Below are 17,709 nucleotides of genomic sequence, written 5' to 3' on the forward strand. Positions count from 1 at the left end.
TATATCAGGCTGAATTCTATTAGTCGCTTCAAATCCTCACCCTTGGTGCAGCCCTTCATTTGCTTGGCAATGCACAGAGAAAGAAATATCCCAAGACTAGCCGTGCTGTCGGCCGTTTGGACATAATGTACTGACTAAATGGAGCGTTGTGATATTTGAACACAAACGAATGTGAATGTAGCCCAATGCTATGTTGCATGTAGACTGACACCCACCCAGGGCTTTTTTGGTGAAGTCAGCTGGTGTGCTTGGATTGACGTGTGGCTCTTTTGCTCACCGTTGCACAATTCAACATCATATTATGTGTCAAGGGTGTTTGTCTGCTTACTGATGTATAGTGGACAAACGTGAGGAAAAGGCCATCTCACCTGCAATTGGCTTTTTTTTTTTCAATAAAGATTATTTGTGAAGGGCTACAATGTGCACAGAGGATGCACTGTTTAATATTAAGTCTGTATTGTAAGTGTGTGTGTGTGTGTGTGGGGGGGGGGGGGGGGGGGGGGGCTTAATCTTGCACGGGAGGGGGGAGGAGATCGAACCCTAAGAGCTCAATTTTCATAGACACGGGGAGATTCCGATTTTCCTGTTTCCACAATTTGGCACAACGGTCTCCGAGCTAGCCTGCTCAGACCACACGCACTACTAAATATGAAGAGAGTTTGTGAAGATGGTCAACCTGTTACACTGCTGATATTTGTTAATAGATGATTCTGCCATAAAATGCACATTTGTCATGGCCGTTGCTATTTATTAGGAAGGAAAAACAAAGCTTCGATTGCGCCCCTATTTCTATTCCTTTGTCTGTGAAATTGGGTGTAACCTGCCTCCTTGTAAAGCTACGCCACACAGGACGTGCTTGTACTGGCCAATGTTTGACAAAGATACAATTCTACTGTGGAATCTCCAAGGTTGAACGCTGTGTGATGTTCAAAGGCCACAAGACAAATGGAGTCAAATTTCAGCTCAGGAAAAGGCACTTGTGTTGCGTAACAACCAAGCAACCAACCAACCAAGCAACCAACCAACCGGTGGTGATCATACGTAGATCAGTACAATTATTTCTCCTTCATTGATTTCCTGTGGCCAAAATTCCTTTCCAAATGACCAAAGGTCAATCAGCGTCACAGAATAGCTCAACTTTGGAACTTCCACTGTGGTTTTCAACGCAGTGTATTTCCTCAACGTGCCTTGTCACTCATCATAACGTATCAGTGTACATCAAGCACCGACCGGCGTGTTTCCCAAAGGAGCGAAACATAGTCGTTACATGTCATTTTCCTTCATATTCAATTGCTTACGTTTGTGAATTTGTGAGAACATTGTTGCCATAGAATCTGAGAAGGTTATTGATTGTACGAGTTGGACAATCTCATGTCCTTTTCTGCGATTAAAAAAAAGGCCATTTCCTGTTCTCATTCTGTATTTGATTGACTTTCCAGTCGATTCACGTGCACTATTTGAGCTGGATACAACATGAATGAGTGGGCAGCCTCACTCATTCATACAAGCGTCTAGATGATCTTTGGAAGGTGTACTTCTGAAGTGCTTTCAAATGCGTCTTAAGGGACAAACAAATTTGCTTGGAGAACCCCTTAAACTTCTGTTAGTAGTAGCGCCGCTATTAATTAGATGTACACAACACACATCTGAATGATAACAACAAGAAGAAGAAGAAATCGACAGAAAGATAAATCAACTTACACATTTCCAATTGAATTCAATCCAATTTCAAAAATATCCCAATGAGTGAAACTCACATGTCACATTATGACATATGTCATTGGTCCAAATAAAGATTCTATTGGACGCTATAAGAGACACCAGATGAATGAAAGGATAAACATCAGATGTTATGCGTGCTTAAGATAGTCTCTGCCGCCGCGTACGTGAAGTCGAGTCGCTTTGACGCTTTACACGCACGAGTGAACATCGTTCTCTTTCCTCGCCTGCTGCGGGCATGACTCACAACTCTTCCTGCCGCCAGCAAATTATGCGCTCATGCTTCTCCATTGTAGCAGGTGAGATGAGATGAGATAAAAGTGGCAAACCAAAATGAAGTGGCGCATATTAGAAGATCTGCGGGACCACAAAGGTGCTCCCGAGCTGCCCACAATCCATGCGGGCTGAACAGAAGTGCACCTTTGAGCCTCCAGGACTCAGCAACTAATTCCCATACCGTCTGTGATGGAATATGAATGGAAAATGTCCAAAAAGCCACGATGCACAACACTTGACGCAGATTGAGCTGCCGTGCCCACCCGGTTGCTTTTTAGTGCTCACTCACTCACTCACTCACTCACTCACTCACTCACTCACTCACTCACTCACTCACTCACTCACTCACTCACTCACTCACTCACTCACTCACTCACTCAAAGCCACTTTCTAGTGCGCAGGAGATGTGGCGGAACGCTGTACCATGTCTGTCATCAAAGTGCTAATCAAAGTCAAATCTCCCCATTTATTTTCCAGTCTAAACTTAATCCGACTTGTTGCCAGTGATGCAATTGTCACTCTGGCTTTTACAAAGTCTTTGTGACTGCCATTGACCTTCATCATTCTCATTAGCATCAAAATAGACACTGCACTGACCACGAACACTTATGTATGTCGCCCACATTTCACTTAAAGAAAAAAAAAAAAAGACAAGCGGTAGCTGTAGTTACATAGTGGTCGTCATGGACGCACTCAAAGACTTAACATCCAGCTGAAACAGATTGTGGCAAACACGCAAACAAACTCAACTTTGCCTGCAGAGTGGAGCAAAGGAGACACTGTGGTGCTGATGTCCAAAAAATGAGCCTGTGAAGGTGCACCGCAGTCTGTTTGATCCAGCACAGATGCCGCCCTTGTGGCGGGGAGGGAGCCAGGGAGGGAGGGAGGGAGGGAGAGAAAAAAGGGAAAAAAAAAAAAAAAAAAGATGGCGTGTGATCAAGAGATGCTCAGCGAGGGCTTTAGACTGCTTTGATCACACATGCGCATGCTTGATGGCAGGATTTAGAAGACACCTTTCATGCCGTCAAATGCTCCACTTAAAACCTACCTGCTGCTATCTGGAGCTCATCTCATATGTGGCTGTGCAATCAATTTGTGGACATGGTACACAATCTCCAAAAAGTTATGCAAGCAGATGGGGCCACTACCCCTTTTCCTGCCATGTCACACATATGTTTTGACCACCCAAAAAAAGATGATCATCATCACCATTGCTCGCTAAAATGACAATGAAGGGAAACCAAGCCCACTACCATGTTCATAATTGCTAAGCCACTCAAAGACTTGTTCACATGAGTTTTCAAACACTGCACGATGTTACCATCTGCTGGACAAAGGTGTGTATTTGTGCATGTTTCACACTTGATTTTTTTTTTTTTTTTTTTTAATTGTGCAACATTTATTTGCATTTTGGGTGAAAAATATTTGTTTGCAGGATGAGAATATTTTGAGCAGCTTTTCAACAACTCATTCATGAATGGTTGTCTTTGTTTCAAACAGCTGCTTTCCAAAATTGGTGGCTACAGAAAGCTCCTCTTGACAAGTCACCCTTGGAAGTTCATTTGCTCTGTCACATCCACTGAGAAAGCTCTCACACACGAGCACAAGCACAAAAAGCTGCCAGTTACACTCACTCACCTGTACACAGGGCAAAAGCAATCAATAATCCCCCCCAAACAATGCACAAGGTAACAGTGTTGTATCAATCCGTATTGTCTGGCTATCAATTGATTTTTTCCCCCAAACTACATCCATCAATAATCATGGCCAAAGTCTTGAGTCTCGAATGACTCTTCAGATGTTGCTACCTGTAGGCATTAAAGTGGGATTATTTGACAATCTCCAGCAATGACCAGGCTGAGATGCAAGTACTTCCTGTTTGTATTCTTCTTTCCATTTTATAACTAGTGTGCTGTCATCTAGTGGTCAACAGTGTGATTGCACCCAAAATAAGCAGCGCAAAGCACTTCAAGTGTACCAAAATAATGAAAAAAAAAACAAAAAAAACGAATGAAAAATAGGGTTTGAGTGTACTATACATTTTCCAAAAGCTATCCCTTTTCATTTCCCAACAGATGAGTCCAGCTAGCCAATTACAAATACAAACCTTGCAGCTTTCAAAGCGTCACAACTGTTCAACACGAAATGTGATTGTTTCATCCATTCATCAACTAACATATGGCCTGGCCTGGCCTCTCTCTCAGGGAAGTGGTTCACCTCGTATGCTTGCTGCTTGCTTGTTCCTTTGGCTTTGCCCAATCAGCTCATCTTCCAGCCTGCAAAACATACATGCACCTATGAACTGTGGACAGGTGACGCACACAATGGCAAATGGAAAGAGAAGGGGGGGGGGGTGAGAGACAACTAATCTAGCTTTTGATTTTGCAATTCTGCATTCAAGTCTCAATTTGAAATGAACGATACCTCGGTGTCTAATTGGCGTCTTTGATTTGGAGCATCGAGGACACGAGTACGACAAAAATCACTTGTGATCAGACCGCTTTCCTATGACGTTATTTTTGGCTGGATCTCATTCTTGATGACCTAACGTGGCCCAATTTCAGCCCGGGTGGGCTCGAGCTAGCTTTCTACGAGCCTCCGGAAAAAACAAGCGAATAAAAAATCACTAAGACATTTCTTTTGGTTCTTTATTTGAGTGCCTGGCCGCCATCACTGCGTCCCTCCCGTCTTTGCAGTCATTTTTTGTCCTCGAGGAATGACTTGGTAGGTCGGGCAAGACACCGTTTTGACTCCCGTGCCAAAAACAATATAGACATTTCACCATTTGTCTCTTACGTACAAACTGTACATTTATATACTTTACATACATCTTCAACATGTGGAAAAGAAACCAAAAATATTCAGCTTGGGTGGCATGCTGAACTCAAGTACTGATTCAGTACACAAACACAACATACGCACGCGCACTACACGTGCATACAAACCCGACACACACGACCGACCACATTTTTTAAGAAGCGGTTGGTTCTTTTTTTTTGTTGTTGTGACCAACATACGCACGCACGCACGCGCACAGCCAACAATAATACACTGCAAAATCAACTTTGATCCGTTGTACATAGTGTACTATTCTGAAGATACATCCCGTATTGGTTCGAATTTTTTTTGCATTTAACCACAAGCACTTAGCTTGAACATGAATGAATATACAGTATGTTTCTAAACTGGCCGAGAAAAGCCAGAATAAGAAAAAAAAAAGTAAACAATAAAGCTAATCTAACGAAACACAAAGTGGCCATAGCAGAATTTCAGGTGGCTTAGCTCTTTTTACGCATGGAAAACAACACAGCACAATAGAACACGGACGGACGACGTGAGAGAGTGAATGAAAAAAACTGTAAACCAATCTCTAGAAAAATAGAAGATTTACTGAGTAACATCCGCCCCTGCGACAGTCGGAAGCAGCAATAGAGGCGCAAATATCCGGCGCGCTCAAGGGAGCGCAAAAGCCAATCTGACAACAAACTCACCAAAAGTGACACAAATCAACAAGCGTATCATATTCATCATACAACTGTCAAGGAGATGCTTGCTTCTTGACTTTCTTCTTCTTCTTCTGCAGTGCAGCAAAAATGCATGAACAACCACAACAAAAAAGAATCTTATAATATTTGGTCATTTGGAGACTGGGTGTGTGCGTATCGGCTACTATGTGACACATGGTGTGCTTGTGAGTTCAGATTACTTTTGTTTAAAAAGTCATGAGGAAAAAAAAAAAAAAAAAACTAGCCTCGTCTTTAGATTGAAGCTGCTTGTAGCAGTTTTGATAAGCATTTAGCACAGGGGGTGAGGAATCTCTGAAAGGGACGTACGATGGAATATTGACTTTGACATAATTCTTTCTCTAGGTGCCTGCTCACCTACTAAGAAAGAAATGACAGAACCAGCAACAGGATCTTCTCACACAGTAAGTGTGCCTTCAATCTTTCTCTTTTGTGCGTCCTGAAATTGCCGTTGGAGCACTGATAATGGCTGGTATTTTTTCCAGCATTTCACCCGTCCCCCATAGGAACACAAAATGAATATCTATCACAAATTTGGGAAGATTTGGGGGGGGGGGGAGACCAGATATCCTTGGCCTCCCCCCTAGTGGAAAAAAAATCTTAGCTCCAATTGGGGCTATACTAACACTGTTTCTCCAATCCAAAGTCGCTCTGACATTTCATGACTTTTTGCATAGCAGCCCAGATCCCATAAACAATAAGAATGATGTTGCTTAAAAACAGCATTTATGAAAAATGCCCCACATACTTCTTTGCTTGTCTGTAAAAGATAGAAAGTGATGATGGCTACCAGTCAGTTCCAACCTCCAGCAGCATGCAGACTGGCTTGGCAGGTTTACAAGCAGCAGATTGTTGTTGTTGTTGTTGTTGTTGTGTGCGTCCTGAATTCCAGTGGAAATGTTTTGCGACTTGCAGTAGTGCATCAGGGCTCAAATGCCTTGTGATGAGGGCTGCGCTATTCATACTCCAGGAATTGTTTGTGGTAAAACAAAAGGTACCTAGAGCAGGCAGGCAGGCAGGCAGGCAGGCAGACAGACAGACAGGCAGGCAGACAGACAGACAGACAGACAGACAGACAGACAGACAGACAGACAGACAGCAGCATTGATAGAATGTTGCTATTATGACGCGGTGGATGGATGGATCACTCACTGATGGCTCACCCTTCACTGTCCAGTACGGCCTCCATGCTGGCCTTGGTGATGATAGCGTCGTCACATTTGAACCACTGGTCCTTATGCTGCCTGATGAAGGTGGTGTAGTGGCCGCTCTCTAGTGTTCCCTGGTGGTTAACCACAGCAAAAAGGCTGTATCTGCTTGAGACAGGAAGTGGGACAATCAGCGGCGGCACCGGCAGCACCACCAACACCTTCTTAATCTCGACCGGGAGGCCACGTCACAAATAAATGAACAACAAGTTCTGGAGTTCTAACTTTCACTGGAGTGGAGCAGAGCACATATTGTACAAAAGAGCCCATCATCAGCATTTAGACCGACAGCAGCCGGCGGCGGCACGATCTTCATAGAATGAGCCAGCCTACTTGTTGTCGTTGTCGAAGGGCTCCACAGTCTGCTGGTGCTGGCCGTTCATCCTGCTCTCTTTACTGAAATGCAAAACGGTGTCACAAGGTGGCATTGGAACTTTTTCAAGTTCGACACTTCTCACCTGGAGGCCATAAACGGTGTCATATCCAGCTCCAAAGGGAAAGAGACATAAGTTGTTATCTTCCTCCGTAGCTTGGCAGAATGTTCAAATCGCTGCCAAACACAGCCACAATGTCAAGGGCATGCTCCAAGACCATCGTGCAAAAGACAAGTCCTACTTTGAGGTGAAAGCAGGCCACGATGGGCAACTTTTTCATGGTCAGTTGCTTGGTGGACTCCTGGTAACTATGGCAACCGCCGCACTTGATCTTTGCGCTGCTGCCGAGGTGCTCCGGCCTGGTGAACCTAACCCGAGGGTGAGACGGATACGGCGGTGCTCCGTCTCCACACTCTTTTGAACGTAGGTTACCTTCGTAGGCAGTCCGTCAGTGTCGTGGCTCCGCCGGCGTGACTCTCTCCGTTTAGCGTCGAGCCATCTCCGCCGGGACTTAGCGGCCAGAAAGGAGTCGAGGAGCCCGGCAGGTCCAGGCTGATGTCCCAGAACGGGTCGATGGTTGTCGACACGCCGCTAGGAGATGGATGCATTGATACATTTCCACATTGATCTACTTGAGCCAATATCTCGGGATATGTCCACCCGGCGGTGCTACGGATGACTTTTGGAGAATTTCATTTCTCTTGCCGCCGCAGTAGAGTGGCGTGTCGCAAAAGGCAATGGAGGGACAACGACTTACTGGCAGACTTGGCAGGTGACGTCGGACTGCAGGCCTCCCGTGAAGATTTGGTCAATGATGCAGTTACAATGGTTTGGGTTGTTGGCTTTTTTCCCGTTGTCATCTGTATCCATCGACACACACGCATACAAACAAGCTGCTTATGAATTGGAATGTGGACCAAACAAATACATGTCGGATGAAAAACAACTTTTGAAGGAAATATACGTCATAGATTTGGCCTGCCTGACCTTTGCAGTGCCTGTGCAGCACGTCCAGCGCGGCGATGAGGAACTCGTGTGCGTCCTGCTGCTCGTAGCCAGCCAGGTGACGGGCATGAGTCCACACCAGGTGGAGCAGACGGAACGGGATGTGCGGTGAACGATGGCCTGAGTAGAACTGGTGAGGTACCGTGGACACATTTGAACAACGGCCACTGGTGTGGAGACATTTGAACAACGGCCGCTCGCTCCGACACAACTCTCAATCATTTGAACAATGGCCACCGGTGTGGAGACATTTGAACAACGGCCGCTCGCTCCGACACACCTCTCAATGGTTTCTTAGCGTTGAAAAAAAGAAAAAAAGGTACCTCCTGGAAGAGCTGCGACATCTCGCACACTAAGCAGGAGTTGCTCTGCATTTCACATTTGTGTCGGTCAGACAGGAAGAAGTCCCGCAGCAGCGGCGTGTGCGTTAGCGCCTGGACAATGCAGTTCATAAAGCACGTGTTGCCCAGGTTGATCAGACCGCGTAGACCTGGAAGCGGGACACGACACGACACGCCATGCCACGCCATGCAATGAGTCAGAAGATGATTGACAATTGTACATACAACAGTATTCCTTCTCATTTGAAATACATTGGGGGCAGCAGATTTGCTTTGTAATGGCTCAGCTGAACCAAGCACTCGGAATGAAACTTCTCAATTGTCGACCGGCTCTCTGGCGCTCCCCTCACCCAAAGATGAGGATGGAGGGCCCGTCTGAGAGATGTGCTAATTTGCCCGAGTGAGTCACGGTGGATTCGCAGCTTGTTAGCCTCAGGCTGCTATTTCTGGCTGCTGCCTGCCTGAGCGCTTTGATTGGGTGTAGTTCAAGACAAGAGGATTTCCCCCTTCATTTTCTGCTGCCATTAATGATGGAACGACAAGAAAACCCTCCCTAATTGCATTTATCCATCTGTTCCCATATTGTTTGAATTGTCCAAATGTTATATTGATAAATACATTTGACAGCAATGGCCAGGTAGCATGACATATGCTCAGGGACTGCGACTAGCACGGAGGTGACACAATCATCTGTTTGCAATGGATGAGTCAATTTAAAGCGATGCGGCACCATTAGCATTTGATCTGTGACGTACAAATCAACACGAGTGAGAAAGTGGGTCACGGCATAGGCGCTTTGCTTTGGATGGGGTGGCTAACCAATGGTACAGTTGGAGGTGATTCTCCTCCTCTTGGGATTGTGGCGGAGAAGCTCCAGCTCCCTCTTGGTGGGCTCCCATGACAAGTACTTCTCACCTACGCCTGCAAGCATTTTCAAGGTCTTGTATCAACACGGAGCACAAGATGGAGCGAGCGCACTGTCCTTGTGCGTGCGTGCGTGCATGGTTTGAATGGGAGCATTTTCTGCACGTGAGCTTTTCAAATCAAAGGTGCTGTTAGGACCTTGCATTTTCCAGGCTTTCCTTTGCTCCTCTTTGGCAATCTGTTCCATGTCTTTGTCGTAAATGTAGTCTTGGCACATGAAGCAGTAGATCCCCCCGTAGAGCAAGTCAATAGCTGCAAAGTCAAGACAAGGAGAGAGAGAGAGGCTTAGAAAAAAGCGCGTTGTGATTGAAATGCAGGCTTGACTTTGATTTATTTTGTTTGTCCGTCCCGGCCTGTGAGTCAGTGCAAGCTGTACGAGCTGCTGGATGCTGGATTCATCTGTCGTCTTTCCCGATTCAGGCAATGTTGCCATGGCGTCTGTCGCATTGCCAAGTCAAAGGGGCTCATCAGCTGACATATCTGCATATCGCTCGGGTCGGGAGCATCCCGTTCAAAGGTGAGGGAGGACCGAGGAGAGTGACAAAGGTTTGCCCAATTGTGCTTCCCGTCGTCGCCCCACGGCTACCCGTTTGCTGTCGCCGTGACAACCTGCCCTTCGCCTTCCTTTGGCCGATGCCGTCGTTCTTTGCAGGTGAGAGGTGGCCAAGTACAACCGCTACATCCAGGAAATGTCCAATTTGTTTATTTCGAGTGATTGACACAAGAGAGAGTGCACATACGGTTGATGAATAGCTCCTAATGAAAGGAAAGCCATCGTGATAGCGCTAATGATACAAATGAGAAGGCACGCGAAAGCCAATGGTGAATACCAACCAGCTCTTGCAAACAGTCCCTTCCCCTGCAATGGAGTCAGCTGATGTGATGCAAGGAGCTAGCTGAGGGAATCGCTGCAAGGTCTTGTCAAAAAACGCCTTCAGTTTAACGTGCAGACGACAAGTGTCAAAACGGGCCTCCCAAAATAATGAAAACTCTCCATGTTCAATACTACTTTTTTTTGTGGAGAACAGAGACTAAGGAGGAGGGGCTTTGTTCAATGGAGGCTAATTCCACAGGGTTTGTTAAAGATCGCTTAATTACCTCAGTCTACGGAGATCTGCCCTCCTCCCATTATCTCTGTTATACTTTTTTTTGCCACAGCTAACCTAATTAGACAGACAATTTCACTTCCCTTAATTACACATGTGGGGGAACACACGAAGACAGGGGGGGGGGGGGGCGCTGAGCGGATGAGGAAAAGAATAAGCTTCCAAACCGTTCTGAACATCTGCCAAAGTTTGCTTGCTTTGTCATGCACACCCGAGGTGTCTCTGCTGCGGCACCCGGGCACCCGGACCCCCCCCCCCAACACTGCAGTATGATGTTCTCCACTTACAGCTGCAAACGTCTAATTCCATTATACTACTGGGAATACAAAATGCAGGTCAAACAGGGTGACATGATCACATTTTGCAGCTTACACGAAAAAAAAACGAATATCCTTTGTTTATTCTCCTGCATTTCTCTAGAGCAATGACGTATATCACATATTTCATAATGAATGAAATTCATGCAACACTTCCTGACTTCATTCGAAACCAATTGATTGGTAATAACTTCTCCTGTAGTCATTCTGTGCGCTCCACCCAGTGTGCGTGCGTGCGTACACCGTACCTAGGTTATGTCGTTTGCTCTTGGCATGCTCATGGATGTGTTTTTTGGCAAAGCAGGCGAAGAAAACGCAGTAAAGGCAGGAGTGGAGTCTGCTGAGGTGAGCGCCGCACATGTGGCAGATGCATGACTTGGCCTGGAAAAAGGGGCAGAGTCAAACAACAGATCCACGGACATTAGGGTGGCGGCGGCGGGCGGGTGTACGTCCTGAACTGCTTGCAAGCAAACGGCAAGCCACGTCATACTTGGAAATGGAAAAAGCTATCGTCACCAGCGCCCTTTTATGAAATCATATGTGTCGGTCTGCCTTTGTGTCTGCAAGAGGCACAAGCGACACCAGATTGCCAAGCGAGTCCGCTCCGAGGGTGGGGGTGGGGTGGGGGGGGGTGGGGGGGGGCTTGCCGAAATGGCCAATTATGGAATGAAGGAGACCTTGAAAAAAAAGACACTATTGACTCTGCTTATTTGAATATGCGCGTGTGCTTCCTACTTTCTGTTTGATCACAGCCGGAAAGGCAGCCAGCCAGCCATGGATGGCGTTTGCTCTCCAGCACCTCGGATGTGGCAAGCATGCAAACGCAGACGGACGGATGGATCTACATGTGTGAATGACAGATGCAAAAAAATAAAAAAAATGGTTGCAATGGTTGAGATGTATGTGGTCATGATTTGGTAGTAGGGGGTGGGTGATTCGTTGCATGGTTTATTTAAAGCCTACAGTGGGCGTCGAGGGAAGACCCATCTGTAGATGCTGTTGCGGGGAAGATGCCTTGACGGCGCAGTGGTGAGGAAGAACATTAAGTCCCTTGTAGTGTTTTACGGAGGTCTTTTTGACGTTCTGCCACTTGTGCAGCGGGTGTGTTGGTCGTTGTTGGGTTTTTTTTTCTTGTTCATGTCAGGGGTTACTGCCCACAAACATGCACACACGCATGCGACCTTTCACTCTCACACACGCCGCGCCGCACAGCCCAGCCCAGCCCAGCCCAGCACAGCCCAACCCAGCCCAGCACAGCTCTCTTGCGTTAGGTGAGCCCACTACGCTTCCCAGCCTCGTTACCTTGCGTTTCCTGGTCTCGGCCGAACCGCTCCATACGAAACACTGATAAATAGCCCTCAGGTTTTGCTTCCAGTTGTCCACTTTGAAGCAGTTGACATGGGGGCAGCCCGCGGGACTCATGATCATCACAGCATCAGGCTCGGCTGTCCACCGGGCAGGCGAGGAAACCTGTTCAAAAAGCCCCAAGCCAGCCCAAAGCTCCGGACTGGCTGGCTGGCTAGCTCGCCAGGTTCGTTACTCCACCAATTGCCGCGTTGTGGTTAAGTGGGCATGTTCTGGTTGTAGTTACGGCGACACACTGGCAAAAGCATATGAGGTGTCAATGTGAAGCCATTGTGGTGCCATGAATGCAGCTTAACTACATTGGCTAAATGACATGTTAGCAAGCGGGCTAAAGTTGGTGCTTAGCGTTGGAATTTTAACAGTAGCATACACGGTGAATGTGGACCTACCCCGTTCATAAGGGCGGACCAATCAGGAGCGACTACTACTCGGGATTGGCGTATGCCATCTGTTGCAGAGGTTAGGTCCCGCCTCTGCAAAGCGAATCGTGCGTCGGGATTGGTCCATTCCTTCCAGAGGCCACATCCGCCTGTGTGAAGGAACTCATTGGTTAGATCATAAATCACATGCCTTGCATGCATACACAGTAGTAGTAGTAGTAGTAGTAGTAGTCCAATCGTCCTCCGTTTTTACGATACATATTTAACAGAGGCCTGAAAGCAAGTCATCAACAGTTTATTACAGATCCACAGCTGCAAAGCTTCCAAATGACATGACGGTTTTGTTATACCCGTTGACTTGACTTCTTGGAATGACGAGCTGTCAAAACGATTTTCTGTACAGTGCTCTAGCGACCTCTAGTGGAGCCGACCTATTATTAAAAAAAAAAAAAAAGGCAAAAGAAAGAAAAAGATAACACTGCGCCTGATTGTGACTCGAGTTTGAGTGTGCAGATTCGCGAGTGATTATCTGCATTCTAAACAAAAACTATCATTGCGGTGCAGTCGTTACAAATGTAGATTATACGGGTAGGGAGATTTTATTCCTTGGCAGCCATAGATGTATTACCTTTTAATACCTTCTAGTTACATCCATCATGCAGCAGATTATTCACAAATATGCTTGGAACAAGAAAGTCCAGTTTTTATTCTTGTGTTCTGTGATAACGTAGCAGTGTCACGCTAACCTCAACATTGATAAATAAAACACTGACAAAACTTTTCTAATTCCTGTAAAGATCGCTTTGTTCTCCTTCAGAAACTGAGAGGAAAGAATAACCAAATTCACCATCATTCCAAACAATTAAACCTTCCTTAACCAATGTCCTTATGCAATAGAATATTTGTTTTTCCTCTTTAAAAAAAAAACACACCAAAAAAAAAAAAAACACAATCCAACCCATCCATGGAAGAATGTATTGGGGGGCTGCAGCATTTTCTGGCAGTCGAAGGCCCCTCAGGAGTAACTTGATGTTTTGCTGCCAACATCATCCTCCTGCGTTCCCATACTCTTAAATAAACATAAAAGTCACATGTTAGGAAGACAGATTCAAATTGTATCAATGCTTCAAAATGAACCGAAATGTTCCATTTGAAAGGCCAATGGTGGATATTCCGACTGCAAATGTATCAAACAAACAATAATGGCTCTCACCTTCTGCACAAACTGTGGGTTAACTGTGATTTCTTGATCCATCGATTTTAGTTTCTCATCAAGTTCTATACATTTCAACATCTGGAAATGAAAGCACAAGAATTTTATGACGGAGGGTATTTTTGACCGTTACACTCGTGACCTTTCTCACCTCTTGGTCAATTTTGTGTAGCATTGCTGGATTGTTGTATTTTTCGGGGTTGTCGTGGAAGCACACCATGCCGTCCTTTTGGTTAATGCTAGCGTAGATCTCGCCATCTTCAATCTGCTCCCAAACGAATGAAAAGAAAAGAACTCAAACTTCACCGTTGTCGGCGTATCGATGCCGTCCGTCGCTGCGGATGGATGACCTCACCATGTGTAAGACGTATTTCTCGGCCTCCTGAGGCCCTGAAAGCTGCACCCGACTTGCCATGTCTTGCAAAGACAATGTCAGAAAAGTCTGCAGGGAGATGGCACTCGGTTTACTCTCTAATATACTGAATATTAAAAAACTGAGGATGCTATCTGAGACAGGTTTATTCATCATCACATCATAGCTGCACACACACCTTTGTTAGCCTCTGGATGTTCTTTTTGTAGAGGGAGGAGAGGCACTGCTTGACCAGGCCCGTGTTGTTATCTCTTGTGAACGTCTCGCTGTGTTTGTTGACTACGCTGCGCAGTTCCGTCGGGTTGTTGGTGGTGTAAACCTGAGCCAGCTCATGGTAGGCGTTGCTCAGGGGCTGAGGAAAAGCAAAAGGTGTCGACTGGTCTCCAGACGGACGTTGCTTTCAATTCCAATCAGTGTTATTACGTTTGCCCTTACCTTGATAAACCTCCCTACGATTTGTGAAGTGTATTTGGGCAGCTGCTGCACTTTGCCATGAAGGATGAGTGAGACCAGGATGTATTTCTTGTAGGCTTCCAACATGATGTGGCTGACGGCCATGGCTGGAGTAGTTATTGCCTCAAAGTGGTAAAAACAATTCAAATAAAAATCACCGCTCTATGAAGGTTGTATTACGCCAGGACCAAATCTTATTCAACATTGGAAAAAGACAACCGTAGCAGCGCTTTGGATGATCGTACCTGTTCGTAAAAATACAGTGCTCTATCGAAATTTTTGAGGCCCATGTAGATCATGCCACCGTAGTAGTAGTAACATAAAAAGTGCTTTGCGTCGTAAGCTCCGTTCTCCTTACAGATGTCCATCATGTCAAGCTCGAGGAAGGGCAGGGCCGGCTTGAAACACTTTGCTAACAAGCACAGCTGGAGAGAACACGGGACAAGCAGAAGGCGACTTGTTATCGAAAAAAAAGAATTGAATTAGATTGTAAGAAAAAATCTCAAAAACATACACTCCACTTTGTAAAGCATCTGCGTGCGACTTAAACCACACAATGTTATTTTGCCAGAGATGACTCACCTGACACAGGTCTGCGTGAACTGAGGTAAGTTGGTTTGTGTTCATCTGCATTTTGTCTATTGCCTGTTTTAGGATGACGACGCCCCTCAATGGCTGTCACAGGGTAGGAAAGAAAGACTCAAATATTCCAACTCAAATAAGGGCCACACTTTCAAATGTGTTCAAATATTTAACAGAGGAGGAGGACAAAAGACAAGATTCTGGTGATGTAACGACTCAATGTGGAATCCAGAGCATCAACAATGGTAATATGAGAAAGGATATTTTTTGACATTATCTCTGTCTAATTACCCTCTAATGTACAGAAATGTAAACGTGCAGTCTTACCTGTTTCCGCTCTACAAGGGCATTTGTCAACTGGTGGCAGAGACCAGCAACTATGTGAAGACACAAAACCAGTAACATTGGTCAGATGAATAATAAACCTGCAGCTCCTCAATTAAAATTTAAAGAGGTCCATTTGGTCAAGCCGAGGTCAGGGACATCATGTGAATAGCTGACAAACATGAATAAACAAATTAGAGCGAGACCGACGGTTCTTTCTTACAGGGCTGATACATTAACCAATATGAGTAGTCACGGAGGTCGTTAACTGATCCTAACAATGGCTGCCAGAAGTGATGAGTTTGGTCGACAGGACTTACAAGTGTCTGTTGCATATCTGATGTGCTCGCCATTGCAAGTACTGATGAAGAGTTGGACTTGGGAAAAAAGAGTCTCAAAGTCTGGGATGTTTGGCATGGAGAACTTTACAAAACTGTAAGACAGTCACAGGGACAGATCAGCAAAGCAGAACAAAAAAAATGTTTAATAGAACAAACACATACACATTCATGATTGTTGTCTTATAATTCTTTGGCACATTGTTGACAGAATGATTGGCTTGATGAAGATAAAAGACAGGATGGAAACAGGAGCTATGACAGTAGAGCTAATACTGGACCGGTGCGATAAACCGCAGCAGACCACTCTGGGGAATCGAATGAGTCGTGACTTGCACGGACGGGGGAAGCACTTACAGCACAGCCAGCACACCGAGGGAGTGCTCCTGAATGTCCAAGGCTCCCAGCACCGTGTCCAGGTGCGACAGGTTCTTGGCCAGCAACTCCCCGCTCTTGTTGATCAACTCGCACAGCTGAGTCATCTGGCCTACAGAGGAATGAATAAATGACAGTGACACACACAATCGGCACTTTCGAAACTGATACCTTTTTCCAGACCGACTACAAGTACTGTGTTTTGGTCATTACTAGTTCCATTGAGATGAAAAAAAATGAGACCTGAATGAAGGTAGGGGAGAAAAACGGTGCTAACGGAATTGAATTATTGTCATTCAAGATCATGCTAAACAACAACCCATTATTTGACTTATAAAACATTTCAAGTTGTGATTCGACTGTAGCTATATCCATTTCAAGCAGTCGCTCGCTCGCTCGGTCAACTCTCCTGTCAAGGCCTTCGCAAAAGCCAGCTGCAAGAAGACGAGAACCAATCAAACGACTTGATTCCGTTCGCCAGCCAATTGGGAGAGACCAGGGTGGGACTTCCGGTGGACAGTGCCCAGAAAATATTTTCCAGACCAGAACGAGAAAGTCTCATTTGAGCATTTTGTTGAAATAGCTACCAAGTCCCCATGTGTTCATCATATGTAATAACACAAGCATACATACTCTTATTGGCAGCGAGAGTCTCAATCGGGCTGTTTTAATGATGAGGCAAAGACAAGTGTCTTGACTTGGCTATCGGCAATGCATAGGGTAGCATAAGCATGCTAACTAGCTGCTACTTCCCATACGAATGAGTTGAGCAAGCCTACCTTGAGCGGAAAGCTGCCGCACATTGTTTACAAACTGCTCCAGGGCTGAAGCCATTATACAATGGATCCAATATGGGGGTAATTTCCACGGTTTTTCATTCAAACGTCAGAAACAACTCGGTCCGTACTGAGACAGGGGCCACACAGCCGCCACTACGTATTCTCGCGATACCCAATGAAGTGAACGGACTGTGACGAGACCTTTTCCAAGTAAGCGATTTTTTTTTTTTTTAAAGGGCCAACTGTTGTTGCACTTTGACAACATACGATTCACAGAAACCACTCATTTCTGTCGCAGAGATGCTATCAGTTAGTCAGTAAAATGTTCACTTACTCGATAGCACGTATGATCTGAGGGATTCTAAAAGCCTATATCGGCTAGATCAATGTGGCTATTAATTTAAGAAAAAGGAACTGACGTCTGGACAAAGATGTTCTGAGAGAGTAGATATGTGCTGCAGGAAATATGCTTCATCGTCCCCCCCCAATCGATTTAATCATTCAGATGTAACAAATATACTGTGATAAGATCAACTCAAGTTTAAAAAAAAAAGATGCTGTTTTGGAAGAATGTAGTTTCTGGCTTTGCCTGGAAGAAATGAGTAAAATCCTCATCTTCTCATGATGTTACCACAAGAGAAATTTGGTGGAAAGAAAGCCGCGATTTGTTGCATTCACTCTTGTAAACAAACAATTACAATTTTGTATCGAATCCGATGTTTTTATATCAATA

At 45.4% G+C, this 17,709-nt stretch overlaps 2 protein-coding genes across 5 annotated transcripts; both read right to left on the reverse strand.

Moving 5' to 3' along the window:
• Nucleotides 1–6,065: 6,065 nt before the first annotated feature.
• usp22 (ubiquitin specific peptidase 22) lies at nt 6,066–12,689 on the reverse strand. Of its 4 annotated transcripts, XM_085903767.1 has the most exons (14): nt 12,549–12,689; nt 12,097–12,394; nt 11,043–11,175; nt 9,510–9,623; nt 9,267–9,368; nt 8,430–8,596; nt 8,089–8,236; nt 7,859–7,961; nt 7,534–7,692; nt 7,343–7,469; nt 7,186–7,277; nt 7,061–7,123; nt 6,683–6,835; nt 6,066–6,517 (listed from the first exon to the last, which is right to left on the reverse strand). In XM_085903767.1, exons 2-14 carry the CDS (start codon nt 12,220–12,222, stop codon nt 6,475–6,477), a joined length of 1,530 nt encoding a protein of 509 aa, XP_085759893.1. In that variant the 5' UTR covers nt 12,223–12,394; nt 12,549–12,689; the 3' UTR covers nt 6,066–6,474. The 4 variants fall into 4 exon arrangements, with proteins under 4 accessions (XP_085759893.1, XP_085759896.1, XP_085759892.1 ...); XM_085903770.1 differs by lacking the exon at nt 12,549–12,689 and having other exon boundaries at nt 6,672–6,835; nt 12,097–12,529; XM_085903766.1 differs by lacking the exon at nt 12,549–12,689 and having other exon boundaries at nt 12,097–12,528.
• A 527-nt stretch (nt 12,690–13,216) lies between these two features.
• cops3 (COP9 signalosome subunit 3) lies at nt 13,217–17,304 on the reverse strand. The gene is made up of 12 exons (XM_085903771.1): nt 16,977–17,304; nt 16,180–16,309; nt 15,805–15,917; nt 15,488–15,537; nt 15,161–15,253; nt 14,824–15,003; nt 14,561–14,701; nt 14,304–14,477; nt 14,108–14,194; nt 13,904–14,017; nt 13,753–13,833; nt 13,217–13,608 (listed from the first exon to the last, which is right to left on the reverse strand). Exons 1-12 carry the CDS (start codon nt 17,029–17,031, stop codon nt 13,555–13,557), a joined length of 1,272 nt encoding a protein of 423 aa, XP_085759897.1. The 5' UTR covers nt 17,032–17,304; the 3' UTR covers nt 13,217–13,554.
• Nucleotides 17,305–17,709: the final 405 nt, after the last annotated feature.

This window comes from Syngnathus leptorhynchus, chromosome 22, assembly GCF_054491065.1.
Source record: "Syngnathus leptorhynchus isolate UIUO chromosome 22, UIUO_Slep, whole genome shotgun sequence".
Taxonomy (NCBI): Eukaryota; Metazoa; Chordata; class Actinopteri; order Syngnathiformes; family Syngnathidae; genus Syngnathus; species Syngnathus leptorhynchus.